The sequence below is a fragment of the Platichthys flesus genome, chromosome 5 (genome assembly GCF_949316205.1).
Source record: "Platichthys flesus chromosome 5, fPlaFle2.1, whole genome shotgun sequence".
NCBI classification, from domain to species: domain Eukaryota; kingdom Metazoa; phylum Chordata; class Actinopteri; order Pleuronectiformes; family Pleuronectidae; genus Platichthys; species Platichthys flesus.
Window position 1 is genome coordinate 20,780,072 of NC_084949.1, and position 17,275 is coordinate 20,797,346.

At 41.0% G+C, this 17,275-nt stretch overlaps 1 protein-coding gene across 1 annotated transcript; it reads right to left on the minus strand.

The window, feature by feature from the left end:
- Window positions 1–1,903: 1,903 nt before the first annotated feature.
- Window positions 1,904–16,709, minus strand: si:dkey-27h10.2 (mucin-2). Its single transcript, XM_062386943.1, has 10 exons — window positions 16,566–16,709; window positions 15,391–15,654; window positions 15,147–15,230; window positions 14,554–14,592; window positions 14,360–14,439; window positions 13,790–13,886; window positions 13,601–13,687; window positions 10,658–10,903; window positions 9,880–9,975; window positions 1,904–2,572 (listed from the first exon to the last, which is right to left on the minus strand). The coding sequence occupies exons 1-9, from the start codon at window positions 16,597–16,599 to the stop codon at window positions 9,923–9,925; spliced, it is 984 nt and encodes a 327-aa protein (XP_062242927.1). The 5' UTR covers window positions 16,600–16,709; the 3' UTR covers window positions 1,904–2,572; window positions 9,880–9,922.
- Window positions 16,710–17,275: the final 566 nt, after the last annotated feature.

Below are 17,275 nucleotides of genomic sequence, written 5' to 3' on the forward strand. Positions count from 1 at the left end.
AAGAAAAATCCCCGGATGTGCCCCTTTGTCTAGATTTGCACCATATAAAACCCATCTTGGGTCATTACCCTTCATTCCACCAAGTTCCGAGGAAATCTGTTGAGTAGTTTTTTATTTTCCTGTTGACAAAATGGAAATATGCAGAGGGAATATTCTGCTGTAATCGGGACACTTGGGTTGAGTTGGTGTCTCAAACAGGTCAGGAAATCTGTCTTAATAAACTTAAATCATTATAACATTCCCCAGTGTTGTTCTGGTGATCATTTTTCTCGTTCCGAGCACGTCCTTAACGTTTATCACTCCAGAACATCTCAACCTTTTACACAGCTGTCAAATGTCTGTCAAGCTGGTCATGAGTTAAAGAGCCGGCCATAGTGTTTTAATCACGGGTTTGTTGCACATGAATTATCTGTAGTTATTTGTAATTATATAAGATCATCTAATTTTGTTTTATTTCAGGTTGCCTTGTTAAATCTGGCTGTAGGAACAACAATGAAAAACCTTGGGTCATAATTTGTTTGTATATTAATGAGCACTGCACCTATCAGATGAAGAAACAAGTAAAGTTCAAAGCTCTCTTGCGATAGAGATATGAATCTGACTAAGATTACTTGATTAAATAAAGGTTCAGAAGGAAAAAAAATTAAGGGATCAACGGGTGAATGTGTGAAGTGGCTCAGGAAAGCAGCTCCGATAGATTCTTTGAAATCGAGCTTTGACATCAGAGAGGTCGCTCACCCCCCATAAACTCCTTGTCTCCTTAGAATAGCCAAAGAAGATTGGGCCTACATTTTCTTTTGCTCGCGCGCTATTCGCTAGCATCCTAATCATCCGGCCTGTTGTAAATATACACAGTGTATAAATAGAGGATCTTGAGACCTGAGACATTTGGATCCAGTTCCGGGGAGGAAGAGGTTTGTGTTCTGCTGCACTGGGTGGTTTGGTGCAGGGTGTCCATGACTGTGGTCAGGTTTGACCGGGGGCGAGCACAAATTTTAGAACCGCTCCTGCCGTCACTGCTGCGCCGCGGCTCAGTGCAACATTTCATCTGCTTAATGGTGGATTAAAGCATCCTGCGGGCAGATTGATATAGGCCCGACGCTCTCACTCGTCTTTAAAGGAGAGCAGAAGCCCATGGAAACAGGATGGATAAACATAGCAGCTGGAGCAGCCCCAAACACTGGGCAACACACCACTGTAGATGGATATAATACAAATATTATGTGGCTCATGAAATTAAAGTCATATAATTAGGCTGTTTCTTTAGTGATGAGCTCGATCCCCACACAAATATATTCAGCTTTATTTTCCATTAAATAGCAAATTCATATTTTATCATTCTCACACTGACATATTTAATATAAAGCCCAATACAAACTTTCTGTATCCTCCGTCCAAGTCTCTGTTTATGGCTTAATTAGCACAGATATGATGTAAATGCCCATTTACACCTTGACAACACTGGTTCTATAAAGAGAATCCCGGCTACTGACCCAGGAATGTGTGCAGCACAATGTGTTGGGGGGGATTCCTGTCTTTTAACAGCGTCACTTTGAACTCGATGTGTTTGCACCTGGAGCTTGTGTTTGCTCTTATACAGTTAAACATGTGTGGGGGCGATGTGAAGAGGAGTTTGTAAAAGTCGGCAGAGACGCAGTGTGTTAAACTTAACAGATGCTAATAGAGCTAATAAATTGACAACGAGCGGAGACATATCAGGTCTTATGTTTACCACGGGTCGTTCAGTTAAACTATGAAAGACAAAAACAAGTATTAAGAAATAATAATTTTGTGATAAAAAATTATTTATCTGTCTTTATTTATTTATTTAATTATATATGTCACCATTTTGCCCTTCATATATAACAGCCTGCTAGTTAAAAGTATGAATCAGGCCATAAACATGCGTCACAAAATTATATTTAATACAATCCAATGACATTCACATTATAGCAATTTTGGGAAATAATACAAACTTTACTCCTGCTGAATGGTAATATTGTGAAAAAGCAGAATATAACATGTACAAAAAAAAGAAGAAAACACTGATTTAAATCTGACCTGTCTTGTAATGTTACATGTTAAAATACTATTTGATGAATGATATATTTAGTTGTTAAGTGTAAAGAGGAAAAGGTTTAAGTTATCGAGTTGCAACCCACTTTTATGCATATCTTATTCGAAGTGGGAGTGCAAGTGCCTGCAAATGCTTCTATTTACACATCAATATAGCAACATGAACTTATTTACATTATGAATTAGCTTTCACAGAGTCATTAACAATGATTTTAAAGTCTTTTGTATCTGCACCTTACAGCAAAATGTTACCAGAAATAATAACATTTAGTCTATTAAACCAGTTAATCTGATTTCAACAATTTTCAATCAATGCAAATCCTCTTGAATATAAAATCTGTAAATTGTTGAACTCAGGAGACATTTACTTTGATAAAAAGCTGTTGTGTGACAATAAATGAAATTCTAACCAGAGGCCACCAGCCAATGGAGTTTCTCACAGCGTGTGAGAAGACGTGTCCTTTGGTCGTTTGAGTTAACGACTCTTTTTTTCCATCTGAGAGAGAGAGAAAGCGAGAGAAAGAGAGAGAGAGAGAGAGAACAGATGAGTGAAGAAGACAACATATTTTGTCCCACAGTCACGTGTCCTGCGATCACCTGCTTTTTCCACTTGCAACTTCTGCTTTTGCCAAGTTTATGTGGCCTTTGCCACGGCCTTTGACCTCTGCGGAGGAACATCTGTTTGAGGGAAAGGGTTCCTGACATAATCCCACTCCAGATCTATTGATGTGATTTATGCACAGCCATTAAAAAAACCCCACTGTTGTGCCAGAAAGGTGAAGTGAAAACAGCACTGGGATGTTTGGACTTATCCAAATATTTGTCCAAAGCTGTTATCTATTTCTGTCAATTGTCTCTTTACAGCAATTACTTAAAGACACCGCTTGATGCTTTCAACAGGGGTTTGGAGCTCACACGTTGACAATCACTCAAACAGGTTGCATCCGTCAAAGAAGTGTTTTGTTCTCACAAACTCACAATCTCAAAAATGACCCTAGCTAATCTGAACTGCATCCCGTATAGAGACTGTGGTCTTAGAGCAGTAACGTGACCAGCGGGGCTCAGGTTGCAGGTGAGACTTCACATTGATCTGAGTCTCTATGGCCGAGCTGAGCTGAGCCACTGGGACAGATAGGGATCTGTGGAGACCAGTCGGCCACCGCAGTGAAACCTGGCTGCTGAAAGACTGGGCATTCCAAGGGGGATTTGGGAGTGTAGGAGAAAATTCTCTACTGAATCCCTTGTGCATGTGCATCCCTTTCAGTCAGTCACAAAGAGCAAACCCACACAACCCGCAGTGGTTTGTCCTGTTTGGATGAAACAATGGGAGTTGTGGAAGTAGAAGTTTAATTGTTCAATAAAAATTGACACTGGTGATATTGTGACAGGACGTTAACGCACACCTACAACCTAACATCATGTCTCCATAACCTGGTCTATGTTTTTTACATAGTGATGAATATATCAACCTGTGATGCAGTCAGTAACCTGGGACAATAAAAAGTGGACGAAGGTCAGAGATGCTGCGACCCACTATCACTCAGAACTGGTCAACATGTCACCAGTTAGCCCGCCAGCTACAGTTAAATCCTGGGGTTCAAGGAGACGTGGTGATAAAGTAACCAGGCTTTCGCGGTTAGAGAGTTCACTGAAGCTTGTTTCAGACAGGCACTGAGCTCCGGAGATTCTCTGCTCTTCCTCAAAAGGAGTTGGAGCCTCCGTATTTCTGTGGACACTTCAATACAATTCTTATGTTGTATCATGTTTCAACATTCAACACGTTCCATGCATCAAAACACAGCCCAACAACGGAAGTGTACGTTTAACACTTTGTTGATGAGTCAGCATCATCTGAGGTTCTACCCTGTGTGCGAATAACAGAGATGTAATAAAGCCACAATGTGACGCTGACAGTTTGACGCTGCCTGAGGAATGTGGAGCCGATGCCAGAGTGGGATACCAGCAGGTGAATGAAGGTCTGTCTGTGAGAAGGCCTCGACAGGCCTGATCACAGCAACTGCACAAAGTCAGGCCAGGAATGTTTCCACCAGCCCGGGGAGGTCAGCAGCAGAGGGACGGCCTTTTCACAGCAGCCATTTTGACATGAAATAGTGCTTAAACACATGTTCTGTTTGGTGACTCAGCCTTAATTAATGTGGTAACACCTGTGTCCATCTTCATGTCAAAAAGGCTGCCGTGAAATTTTTTTATAATCATTGGACAATCATTTCTTTGATCCACCGCTTTGCTCCAGACTTATAGGATGGATGGTAAATTCCCCCGGGGAATCAGCAACATTAACTAAAGTCCTGTGCAGCATCTTGACAAATTTCTGAGCTGCAGTGAGTTGTCATTACTTCAACATAAACTTGACACCTGTTTCCTCGTCGCAGAAGGTGAATTACCAGAGACAACAAAGCCTCAGTGACCGTCAGTAACCAGGCAGAGCAGAGGCAGCTCAGTCAGTTGATCACGAAATGTCAAAGGTGTGACTGTTAACACCTGAATCCACAGCGAGTCCACATTATAGGACTGGAGTGCAAACTCTCCTTCTGTGATCTCAACAAATTATTATCGTTGTGTTACGCCCCCGTCTCGTTGAAGTGAAACATGCACCGCTAAACTGAGCCCTATGAATGTTTTGCTTGCCACCAGCCAACGTCTGGACCGAAGAACAAAGGAAGAATCTAGAATATCTTTTTACGGTGTGAACAGTCAAGCTGAAGGCCATGCATACTCAGCCATGTCTTAAAATAGAATTATCAGGAAAAGTAGAAGTGAGAAATCCATTAAGAGACCACTGTCTTTTTTATATCTTGCTTCAGTTCCACTGTCTAATAAACCTCCTGTTGTAAATGTGTTATAAGGTAATTATTACCTAGTGCTGTTGTATAAAAACCTTTAATCAGTATAAACTATTCATTAGAACAAATTTAATTTTACATTCAGCTCAGCCTCCTGTAGATAGAAAGCCTATAATAAATATGTAACAATCAAAATGATACACTAACGTCTCCTTATTAACAATGTATCAACATTTATAATTAGTCTACAAAATGTTTATCTAATTAATGGCTCATTAATGATCTGAAAAGTAAATGATGTATCAAATCGTAAATAAAGTAATAAGTGATTGGCTACAGGATATGAAACAAGATGAAATTGAATATATCATAAATTAGATCAGTGATGGATGAATGAGGCTCTGTCCTAAGGGACATTAACACCAGCCAGTGAACAGCTTTTCATGTCTCTGTCGGTTTTTCTCACTAACATATATTTTTTTCCAATGTATTTCAGGTTGTGTCATGTGCTGTGGTCTTCCTGAAGTGCATCTCACATCACAGCAGCCGCTACACATCCAATTCTGCAGGGACTTGCTCAATGACAGCCAAAGAATGTGAGCCATGTTGCCTCTGACATTGAGGACACATTATTCACTGTGGACCCTTTAATTAGGACGGACTGAGCTATGACCCATGGAGAGGACATAGCCCGCACCTCTTCAGGTCAAGGAACAGAGGGAGGAAAAGGCCAGGACCCGTGGTTTTGAATTATAGGCATAAGACAGGAAACCAACATTTTGAGGTTAATACATGTTGTGCACACAAACATAGAGGAAGGAATCCATCCACATGCATCTTGACAGCAACCAGAAATGTTTTGTTTCCTAAACCTGACCTCATGATGGACTCAGGATGCAAACACTGGTTTCCAAAGTTGATGGACCCGCCGTCAACTCCAAGATGTAGCAAAAAAAAAAAAATCATAATCATTCCTCTTCTGTGACAGCATTGCCTTAAGTTGCAATCATCAACTCGAGCACATCTTCTTCAGATGTAATGGATCTAGCTATGTGTCTGTCTGATGGTGAAAGATGAAGTCTTGACCTTGATATCCGCAGTCTACATGGGAACTCCCAAAATATTGGCTGTTGCCCCCAGAGGCTAATTTGAAGTCAGTCTGATAGAGATTGAATGAAATATAAAAAAGCAATAACTTGTTTATCTTCCACTTAATTATTTGTGATTCCACATGTTGTTGACCCTTGCAGGTGACAGCAGGTAACACCTGCTGTGCAACAGCTGCTAGTGAGCTGTCAAACATGCTATAGATAAGGCTGGACGTGAAGACGCCTCAGGTTTGGACTCAAAGATGAAGGATGTTTCTCCATTATCGACCCGAGAATATCTTCACATGTATCTTTGTCATCATCCTTCCTGGCCCTGAAATTCACAGAATTGCATTGAAGCCCCATCTTCTGGTCCATTTAGGATGGAAGAGATTTTTAAACTTCTTGTTAAAGAAAATGCATTTATAGACAAATTAATCCTTTCACACTGTGAGAAAATATTCTGTGCAATTCAGGAAAAACTGCCAAGGAAAGAAAAGCTCTTGACTCACTCCCACCTGGGTCGGGAAGTGATGACCGGGCTGGAAACTGAGGTGGAGGAGCTGTTTGCAAATACTGCGCCGCTGGATAATGGATATGAAGTGACAGCTCATAAACTAAACCAGCATAATTAGACCTGGGACTTCACTGTGTTATTTTCCAGTCAGAGCTCCGCTTTCATGTTTTGATGGAGGAAAAATGTTTGTGCACCGCCTGGGCCGAATAATTCACAGCGAGGAGGAGGGAAGGAAAAGAGAGTGACAGACTGAGATTTAACCGTGTGAGACAAACGAGGCTTGGAGTCGGCCAGACGCAGCTTGTTTTATTTGCAGGGTCTTCATTACTGGAAGGAGCTGCTGCTGCCGGTTCAGAGGCAGGTCACACAAAGAAGAGGTGGGTTAAGGTTCTGAGGCCGAAGAGGGTCGTTTATCTCAGGGGCCTTTTGTGTGTGTGTGTCGTCAGGAGAATAAAATGTGTGAAGAAGCATAAAATAAACACTTTTCTTGATTCTTGCCACTTTCCTCATCTCCTTTCTCATCTTAAATATGCTTTTCTTGGGCAGCACTGAAGGTCTAAACACAGATTTATGGTGGCCGGGATGACAATGGCGTATATGCAGTGATGCATTTTTTCTATCTCAGTAATAACAGTGAGGTGAGGCTTCCTGCTCTTGGGTTTTGATGTGGTTGAGACTGGCAGGTAGAGCGTTACACCTGGGCAGCTTTACAGGAGGGAGGGACTGTCGGATAGACGCAGACCGACACTCCCTTCACTCTACAAGAGGAAAAACAGCTGCATGGCGGAGGAGGGTTCGGCCCCTTCCTCCCAGCACTTCCTACCACAAACCATCAAGTTTTGGTCAAAGAAAATTGAAAATTAAAACTCAACACAATTGCAGAGCAGTGAACGTAGCAATTAGACCTGCGTCATCAAAGGGCTTCACCGGCAGGATGTGCTGCACATGCAGTTTCGAGGCTGACGATGGCGGAAACGTCTGTTTACCACTTGGTCTACTCTTTTATAATCTTTTCGTCTTTCTTCTCCAACAGCTACTTTTTTAGGGTTGATGGAGTTTTATTGTGTTTTTTAAAGCTAAACTTAATGCAGAAGAGGATTGCTTTCAATATAAGACTCGCAAGGGTTCTCTTAATCAAAATAAATAACGAAAAGCTTAGTTTGAGGATGTTGTGAAGCTGCGTGGGATCATAGGAGTTGTGGTCTTCACCAAGTTGATATGATGCAATTAAAGGGCCGACTGATCCCGTTACCTTTAAAAAAAATTGGGTATTATGTATGTATATATGCATATTTATTTTATTCTTATTTATTTATTTTTTCAATGTTTTACTCTTTTTTGTACCCTCGGCACCATTGTAAATGACGGTCTTATTCCTCAATGTGTATTCCGAGGCTTAAATAAATAATCAATCAATCAATTAATCATTTCACTGGATTTGATCACAAAATACAAAGACACTTAATCTGTCAGTGGAGTTCTGAGGAAGCCAGTCTCTTACCCCCCCCCCCCCCCCCCCCCTCCATCAGCACATCAGGAACTGTGCACCGAACAAATGGGAGCGAGTGGACGAGCTGATTGTTTCCCAAACAGTTTAGTGGAGTTTGTTTTGAAACTGAGCCCCTGATGAGGTCACGGTGCGCTTCTGCTGAAAGAGGTTAGACGCTGACAAATTAGGTCAACCTGCTGCTCTTTAAGGTTAAGGTAAGATGATGGTTTAAAGTAGATAAAGTAAACACATTCTGACGTTTACCTGGTTTAAGTCCTCAATTAATGTGGATTTTACCAGCAGGAAAAGCAGATCGAAATTTAGAGCTGAGAGTTGAGATTTCAGAAAAATGTAGTATTAAACTGACCTAAGCAAAAGATATAAAGGTTAAAGCCTGTCAGTGAAATTTATATTTTTATGGCCCGAGTGAGGCACTATTGAAATTTTAAGGATTATTATTATTATTATATATTATAAATTATTCTTACCAAATTTGCAGAAAATGTGTTGTATTTCTTTTCTATTTCCTTTTCTTTTTAAATGTAAATTCAACATGTTCTTATGTTACTTCAAATGTGTTCTATTATATGATTTACTTTTTTTTAAGTAGTAATAGTATCACTGCTTTTATTATTATTATTATGCTGAGCATGTGAGATACCCAGAGACAACATGTGGAGGTGAACATAGCATAGCTGTGTTGGCTATTCACGACACAAAGGTAAACAACAAACACTTTACGGCATCAAATATGGCGTTGCACTTTAGCGGTGTGCTGCATTTGACCGATCTGGATGGTTTTATTTTTTGTTTAATGTTTCAAGGTTTTCCTCTCGCTACGTGAACAGGTAGAGAACCAGAGCTGATCCCTGCCTGAATCAGGATGCTTGAGATTTCTGAAGCTTGTGTTTTTGTGAGAACGGGGATGATCCGTGACTGCTAACACTGAGTTCCTGAGCGGTTAGCGTCTAAGATGTGAGCTTATCATCAGCTGTTAAGAGCAGTGTGAATTCCTCGAGGCCTTGGGGCTTCGACCCTGGGTGTCTGTGAGCGGATGGGAAGAGCGAGGAGGACACAGGTGCAGATGTGGGCCTTCACATCCTGAAGCACATGATGATTAGACTGAGAGGGCCTCGTGTTCCTACTCGTGTGAGAAGAATCTCCTCTTTGATTGGAGGATTGACGAGGACGCACCGGGGGAGGGGGGGGGGGGGAGGAAGGAAGGAAGCCAGATGTGGTTTTGTGAGCACGAATACAGTGGTTTGATAGAAAGGAAGTGGTTTTGAAACATTAATATAAAAGAGCAACTGCTTTTTCATAATTGTTTTGAGCATGAGACGAATCATCTCCATGTCTGGACTCAAGGTTCACTGACTAGCTTTTTTCAACCTGTCTGCATGAGTGAGTTGAGTTTGCTCAGTTGTCATCACCTGTCGCACAAAGTGTGGATCATTGTTCACGTGATGATAATGACGGACACTGAGTGATGCAGTGGACAGAACCGGAAAAACCAAGTGAGTTTGAGTCAGTGTGATCAGCAGACAGTTTGAAATAATGAAAAACTAGATGTTGTATACAATGAGCTTCAATTGTGGATGCAGCTTCCGTGTTGTGTTTTTATAAACTGCTTGACAATAGGTTTTCAATGAGATTTAGAATACTTGAGACGAGATAATTTTAGAATAAATGATTATGACATCTATAACCAATCCCCCAGCAAATTCTAAATATGAAAAAGGCACCACTTCACTACCTGATTAACCTAATCGTTATGTTTCAATAGGAAATAAATAAATAATAAATGATCACTATATCAGTTTTTTAGAGAACTCTCTTTTTTTCTGTATTAACCCATGAACTGGCTGAGCTGGATCAGAGGAACTGATCCATGCACTCTGGTCTTACCACGATTGTGAGTAATGGCGTTCAGGACAGTGAGGCACTGGTGTCACACTGGAGAGTCAAGAGGGACGTCCCTGAAAATGTTGCTCGAATCCAATTCTGCTCAAAAGACAAGAAGTGAATTTTGATGTTAAACCAATACTTTGCTGTAAAAAAGTTGGAGGATCTAAAGTAAACACAAAATAATCTATGACTGAACATTTTGTAATTCATTTAAAGTCATTAGAATAAAATCTCTACGTCCCTCCATGTGCACTTACTGTAAAATTGTAATACATATCACAACTATTAATAGGGACTGAATGTCTCCCTGTCCTATATGTAAGGGGACATTCACTTTCCCCCTTAACGAATATTAAAGTTTCTCGCTTTTATCCTATCGATTCTGATGTTATATCTTAAGAAATTGTAGTATACATTTCTTTGCATACATTTTAATGGACATATGTATGTCTGCTATGTATTAATGTACTTGAAAAAAACGTTAATCAATCTTTACAAGTTGCGCAAGATAGGAAGTTGTACAATCTCAGTTTTGTCACCCAGTAGGTGGTAAATGAGTGGAAATGACACGTTGCAGTCAACTGGAACTGAGACATGAACCAGTAAAGGAGCTGTCACTCTCACTATTCTGTCAAAATAAACCCCAAGCAGGGCTTGCACTGCATCACACACAATGTACAGTGCACACTAATCCCTGTGTGTGCTGTAAACTGTCTATGAAAGGTTTGAAATGTTGTCATACATTTCTATTAGGTGGCCAAATCCTTTAAATACCAACCTGTCGGCTGTCTGAAGTCAGCACTGTTGCTGTTGTTCTCATTTGTCTCCCTCAGCGATTCCACTGAGGTCTTGTTGGAGACGGTGCCTTCGTCGTCGGTTTTCTCCTCCGCACTTGGCTGCACAGGTGCAGGAGTCGGACTCGGCTCGGCCACGTCCTCCTTGGGTTTGTCCTCAGAGTCGTGTGGAGAAGGAGCCGCGGCTGCAGACTCGGCGCCGGGGTCGACCACAGATTTGTCCGCCTCGGCTGCGAAAGACAAACCCCACAAACAACAACACAATCCACATAGATTTCAGTCAGGGCCTCTCATGGAGCATTGAGGCGTCTAAATCAGTTATATGAAAACAACATGAGCTGAGTCATATTGACATATATTGGAAAGACATAACAGTCCCCTATTGCGTTTTTCTTATGGTGTGTTAAACTGTCGAAACAAATCAATTGTGTAACGTTGTTCAGACATCTCTCTCTGTCATTTTAACCTCCTGTGACTCAGCAGTTTGCCTGTGTAGAGTCAGTGTGTTCTGTGTTTAGCTACCACATAATAACAGTATTTTCACTCATGTAGCCTGAAGTGGTTTTGCTCTCTCTGAAAGTCTGGGGGGTTGGGGGACTTTTTCTTGGGCAAAGGCATTTGAAGGGGGGGGGGGGGGGGGCACCCTGTTGGTAATGAGGCGGCTGATTACTGACCAGTTGCTAATGAGCTACAACCATGCAGCTGTTGGAGACTGTGGGAAAGTAGGGCGGCCCCATCATTATCTGACCCGGGGTTAGGTGGAGGGAAAGCGGGGATGGAGGGGAGAGGAAGGTGATCGCGGCCCGAGACATAATGCTACGGCTAACATGGCTCCTCAGGCCACATTCCAACCTGCACAAAGTCATCAGGTCTGTCTGCTTTATGGCGGCTGACTAACGCTCGGTTACAGGTGGACTGTTGCCTCCGATTCCCAGTTTTCTCACGTCATACACTTGGACTGGGAATGGAAATACCTGGATGTGCCTCTTAATGGTTGTCTGCTTTGTTCCTCAGGGTTAAAGTTCCCTTTGATTGTGGTCTGAACCTGATGTAACACCAGTATGCCTCCTTCTCACCAGGGACGGTTGCAACTGGTAAAACACGCTTGGGGCGACGAGCTGCCGCCCACTGCCGGTACTGATGGCTGTGCTGGTAATGTGGGAGTGATGTAGAGTGAATGCTGCAGGTGCATGCACTGTATGAATGTGTTGATGGGTTTGAATGGTCATTATTTTATGAATGATGGTAAGTTTTTGGCCTGTTTTTCCATCTGGGCTCATCATGTGAATGATACTATAATAAAAATCTAAAAAACGTTGTCATAAAAGAGGTTTTAATTGCAATAAATGTTCCTTCTTGCACTGAACTCACAGAAGATGATAAATCTGATTCCTGATTATGTTTTGTCTCTTTTTGTTGTAGTAGCTTTCAAACATCAATTTACAAGGTTTCTGGGCACTAATACACTAATTCTCTTTACTTCATACCAGTTACCCAGCATTGCTTCATCAGGTTGTGTTGTTTCTGGAAATGTTTATTTTAATGCCGATCTCATCACTTAGGTTGGACTGAGAGTTGAGTGTCTCCATGAGTTCAAGGGTGTGGCTGTGTGTCAGCAGAGTTATTTTCTGTCTTGTCCTCTCCGTGAACATTTCAAGTAGGTGCTATATGATAAGCTTTCATGCAGAATTTGTAGTTTTTTTAAATGTCTGGCTGGTTTCTTCTTTTTCTCCACCAGTGACTGAAACCCTTGAGATATAAAACAAGTGAGTCTGAGACCTGCTTGGACAATCAGTTTTCCTCAGTTAAATCTGTTTGCATTCAAAACAGCAGCCAATCCAAGTGCATGGTTTAAATTCTGCTGTGAATGCTGCAAAAGTTGTATTTTTACTTTCCCATTAGAAAGAAAGCTTCTCTTTTCAAAGAGGCCATCAGCTCTGTCCATTCAAACAATGTGGCTCAAGGCAGAGACGCAGGCCCGGACATGACTGCACCTCATACCTTTCAATGTGGGGGAGACCTCTGGGGAAACGGAAACTTTTCTCAGAGAAATGAAAATGTCCTAACAGGAAGACCAGAGGCAAGTATAGGTTTTTGGGATTGGATGCATTGAACAGTAAGGCACCTCATCAAGTAGCATAAAATATGCCCCGCACAGAAGAAGCAGTCTTCATATTCATAAATACTTAACACTAAAGACGTACTTTCCGACTTGCTGCTAATGAAATCAAATGTTATCAGAGTGGGCTTCATACAGAATAACTCTCATTCTTCCATTATAGCTTAATGTCAGGTTGTCTTGGTGTCAGCTGCAGGTCTGACAAACTGCATTGGCTGGAAGTTTCTTAACGTAGCTTCCATTTCCATCCAGTGGTTGACTGAAGTACTGCGGGCCACATTTAAAAGCTGTACTCCCTCCAAACTAATGAAACTCTGAGTTCACTGATGAATCTTTCAACATTTTCAGTAGAGGATCTTAACTGATCTCACCTTTACACAATCTATTTTTAAAAAGCTCTGTGTGAGTCAGGTCGCTTGCATAATGTCCAATTTCCTTCCTTTAAAAGTCCCACCAGCCACACTGGTATGAAACGCACTGTGGTGTATATTTGACAAGTTATTTAAAATAAAGTGGTGCATTTTTTAAATATTTTCTATTAATATTATGTTGTAAAATCAATGTGTGTAGTGAAAAAAATATTATTTTTGTTCATGTGAAATGGTTTTGTCGGGATCTTGACATTCATACACCCTCACAACATGTGGTAAAACAGTGTCACGTACAGATTGTACTTCCTTTTTTACTCAAACTAACCAACCTTGAGAAAGAGGAAAGAAAGTAGCAAGCAACTCGTTTACAAGACACGTTTACAGTCAAACCTAAAGCAAGTTACTTCCTTTATATATCTCAATAAAACCATACTGACCAGCCACAGACTTGTTCTCTTCCTCCTGTCCCTCAGGTCCTTGGGGCTCTTTTGCCTTCGTTTCTGTACTTTCAAAGGTTGTCAGACCTGAAAGGTGTTCAGAGAGTTTGTGTTTGTGCAAAACAACAAAACAAGGACAGATGCTATCAGGGATATTTCTGTTGCTGTAAGTGGTTGGGTTAGACGGACCATTCTGAGAGACAGTATCAGCATGAAACTCAGGGTCCACAATGCTGAGAGGGATGTTGGCTTCATCCTGTCTGGACGTGAAGTCGACAGAGTAACGCTGTAGGAATATACACACACATACAAACACACAAACAAACACACACACACACACACACACACACATACACACACAAATAAACACATGTAAACACACATCAGGGGAACAACATTTGTTTCCATGTTTGTTCAATCAAAATTTCAAATATGTGTTGATAATATGTAGCCACAGCCAGCAGCCAATTAACTAAGCCTAATTTATCAATCAATCAAATTGTATTTGTATAGCACATATTCACAAATTACAATTTGTCTTATAGACTGAACGAACACACCATTTCTTGCTGGATTAATCGACACAAAAACAGAAGTTTAAAGAGTAATGCGTGTAAAGTTGCGTATATAATTACAAAACATAACTAAAAACTTCATTTTGATTCTAGGCTAAGCTAACTGACAGCTGTTACTATTAACAAATAACTATAACTAATCCCATGTTGTGGTGGAGGTGAGCAGCCATCGCTCCATACTCACCCTTCCTCTTTTCCGCACAATGAAGCAAGCAACTCCAAATCCAAGCGCCACGAGGATGATCACAATTAGGATGGCAATACCTGAAAGGAAACAGACGAAGAAGAAGGCGCCTCTGACACAACAGCAACAGTCTCATAACTACATTAGAATTTGAGATGTACCGGGTGACAGGACAAGATTTAAATGTAACTCACCAGGTAGGTCTCCTTCGGTTTGGGGCGTGGTAGTGGGCTCTGTAAGAAATAAAGAAATTTTTCATTTGCCGATTGAAGTTACCACAGGTTCTCTGTCAAGTTTGGAAAGGGGGGATGAGGGGAAGGGGTATTCAGCTGCAACATGCAACTTCTCCACTAGATGTCACTAAAGTCTACACACTGAACCTTTAAAGTTGCAAAGCTGATTTCTTTATGGCCGCTTGGGGGGGCGGCAGAGCGAGCTGAATACACAATCGTGACACACAACTAAACATAGCCAGTGTATGATTATGTTAAAAGCAGCTATACCTAAAGAGGCTTAAAGACAAATGGTTGTGAATTCAAGCAACATCTTTAACACAGTTATCAAAATCAATTATTATAGTACAAACATTTTATTCAATAAGCAGAAAAAGCAGGTCTCTATATTTAGCTCGCTCATAGTTAAATATCTTTGAGGAAAAAGGCTACTCTCCATCCATTTCACTGTGTTTGTACATAGAGTCCATGATGTAGAAAATGTCAACATGCCAAGCTTACCAGGGAACACCAATTTGTTGAGTTTGCTTTATTCATCAGCACCGTCAACTCACTTTTGTCTGTTTTTTTCTTTTTGTCCGATGTAGTTTTAGTTCGACCAATGGGATTGGTTATGCCACCTTTAGTTGTCTCACCACCTGAATCAGAGAAGTGTGTTATGACACAAGAAAAGAAACAGGCACAATCAAAGGAAGGCGTGGTCATGAAGAGATTGGCTTTGACGTCCAACATCTCCGACCAAACCTCGTTTGGCGTAGACAACATTCACGGGAGAACAGTTCAGATAATGTCTCTCACCTTTCTGCTCTGTTGTTGAGGTTGCTGTTGTTGAGGGTGCTGTTGTTGAGGGGGCTGTTGTTGAGGGGGCTGTGGTGATGTTGGGGCTGGTGATGTTCATATCACTGGCGATATGGGAGATACTGGTGTTGTGCATGGTGGTTTTGGTGGAGGGCATTTCAGTGGTAAGGTTGTACTGGCTGCTGTTAAGACCCTGTGCAGCTGTGAACAACACTCTGGTTGTTGTTGTTGGCTCGTTTTCCATGGCCGAAGCCATAATCAAACCTGCAGGAAAGCATACAGCTTTTACAACACTTTTTCTTAAATGTCACCTGAAAACCAAAAAACAAGATTTTATCAAACATTTTATGGTTGGACAACCTTCGCTGTCATGGATGTAATAATAAAGTTGTTGTTAAAGCTGGGGAATGCTCTTGGTTAAAAGAAAACATCTACTGGTTTCAAACAGGAAATGAAAAAGAGTCCATGTCAAAGTAATGTGTTCTGTGGACCCATCTATCAGACTCAACCTCCTGCGAGCAGCTGTTGGGGGAAGTTTGCCCTCAGGAGGTTGAGGCTGGAAAGCCTTCCTCGTAGAAGTTTCACTTTTTTTGTTCCAGTTTGATAAAGTTTAAGAAAAGATGATGATTTAAAAAAAAAAAAAAACTACTTTAACAACATTAAGCATGTGCAAAGGCTTTGTGGGTGAAAACCTTGAGGGCAAACGTCTCCCATGTACCTCCTGACATGCACTTTGTCACTCTGTATACCCCGTCGACAATAAAAGGCATTTACGGGTCGCAATAAGCTTCTGGCACAGATGACCTGCGGGGTTGTGTTTTTTTTTACAAGAGGACAGTTTCCTGTTAAACTGTGAATTAGGTCATTTGTCAAACCCTCACAGTGGCATTCTTAACCCAAAACGCTAAAGGGAATCAGCCATGCAAGTAAGGTGTGGCCCTGTTTCCTCAATCATGTTTAACTCATACAATATAGAGCAAATCGATTTATATTGTATTCATCGATAACTGTCTTTAAAAGTACATTCTTTGTTTGTGTTAGATTTTTTTTAATCAATTAATACAGTTTGCTGACCCCAGACAGAACACTTGTAGGGATAACAAAATGTAATACTTGGCTCTTTATTAGACACATTACTTATGCTGTGTTTAATATAATAAACAAAAAAGCCTTACCCAGGATAAAGAAGGATGGATCAATCAACCCCATTTTACGATTGTTCTGTTGCAGCAGCTGGCGTCTGGATAAATGTTCTATCAAAGCTCTGTCCCCCGAGGTGACGCAGTCCTGTAGCTCATCTTCCTCACTGCTTCACAACATCACTTGTATTTCAGAGAAGCAAAAAAGGGATCAACGCCGGTGACCACAGCAGGATGTAAAATGTTGCTGAAATGGTGCGAGAGGAAACACACTATCTGTTCTTCACACGTCTCCTCTCACCACAGAGCGATATGAGACAGCAGATATTCGTTAGTCAAGAACCACTTTACGTATCAAGTTAAGTCATTTAGTGGACTAAGAATATGGAACATTGGCACCAACTTTAACATGTGAAAGCAAACATGCATCTAATATTGTCCAGTAGTATTTTTTTTTCAGTTTGAATTAAAAATATTGCAATGGTAATATTACAGATTTAAATGTGGGTTTTCTTGAAATAAACTGATAAATTTCACAAATATTTTCAATTCTGTCAGTACCATTTTCTGCTCACTAGATGTCGCTGTGACTATGGGGAATATGCCAGTTGCTCTTCTCTTCTTGGTGAAGGTATGTATGACTGACTGAACTAAATGTATTTCCTGTCTGATGTATTGTCAAAGAAGTGAGGTAAAAGATAAAAAAATAATATAGGAATAGTGGTGATGAATCTAACTCTGAGGAA

What these genes read in the sequence shown, in the direction of transcription:
- si:dkey-27h10.2 (XM_062386943.1), bottom strand. Translation starts at nt 16,599, where the DNA reads ATGGGGTTGATTGATCCATCCTTCTTTATCCTGG. An exon ending in TCCATCCTTCTTTATCCTGG is followed by an intron (nt 15,655 to 16,565) that starts GTAAGGCTTTTT and finishes GCTTTCCTGCAG; the next exon opens with GTTTGATTATGGCTTCGGCC. An exon ending in TGACTTCAGACAGCCGACAG is followed by an intron (nt 9,976 to 10,657) that starts GTTGGTATTTAA and finishes TCTTTTGAGCAG; the next exon opens with AATTGGATTCGAGCAACATT.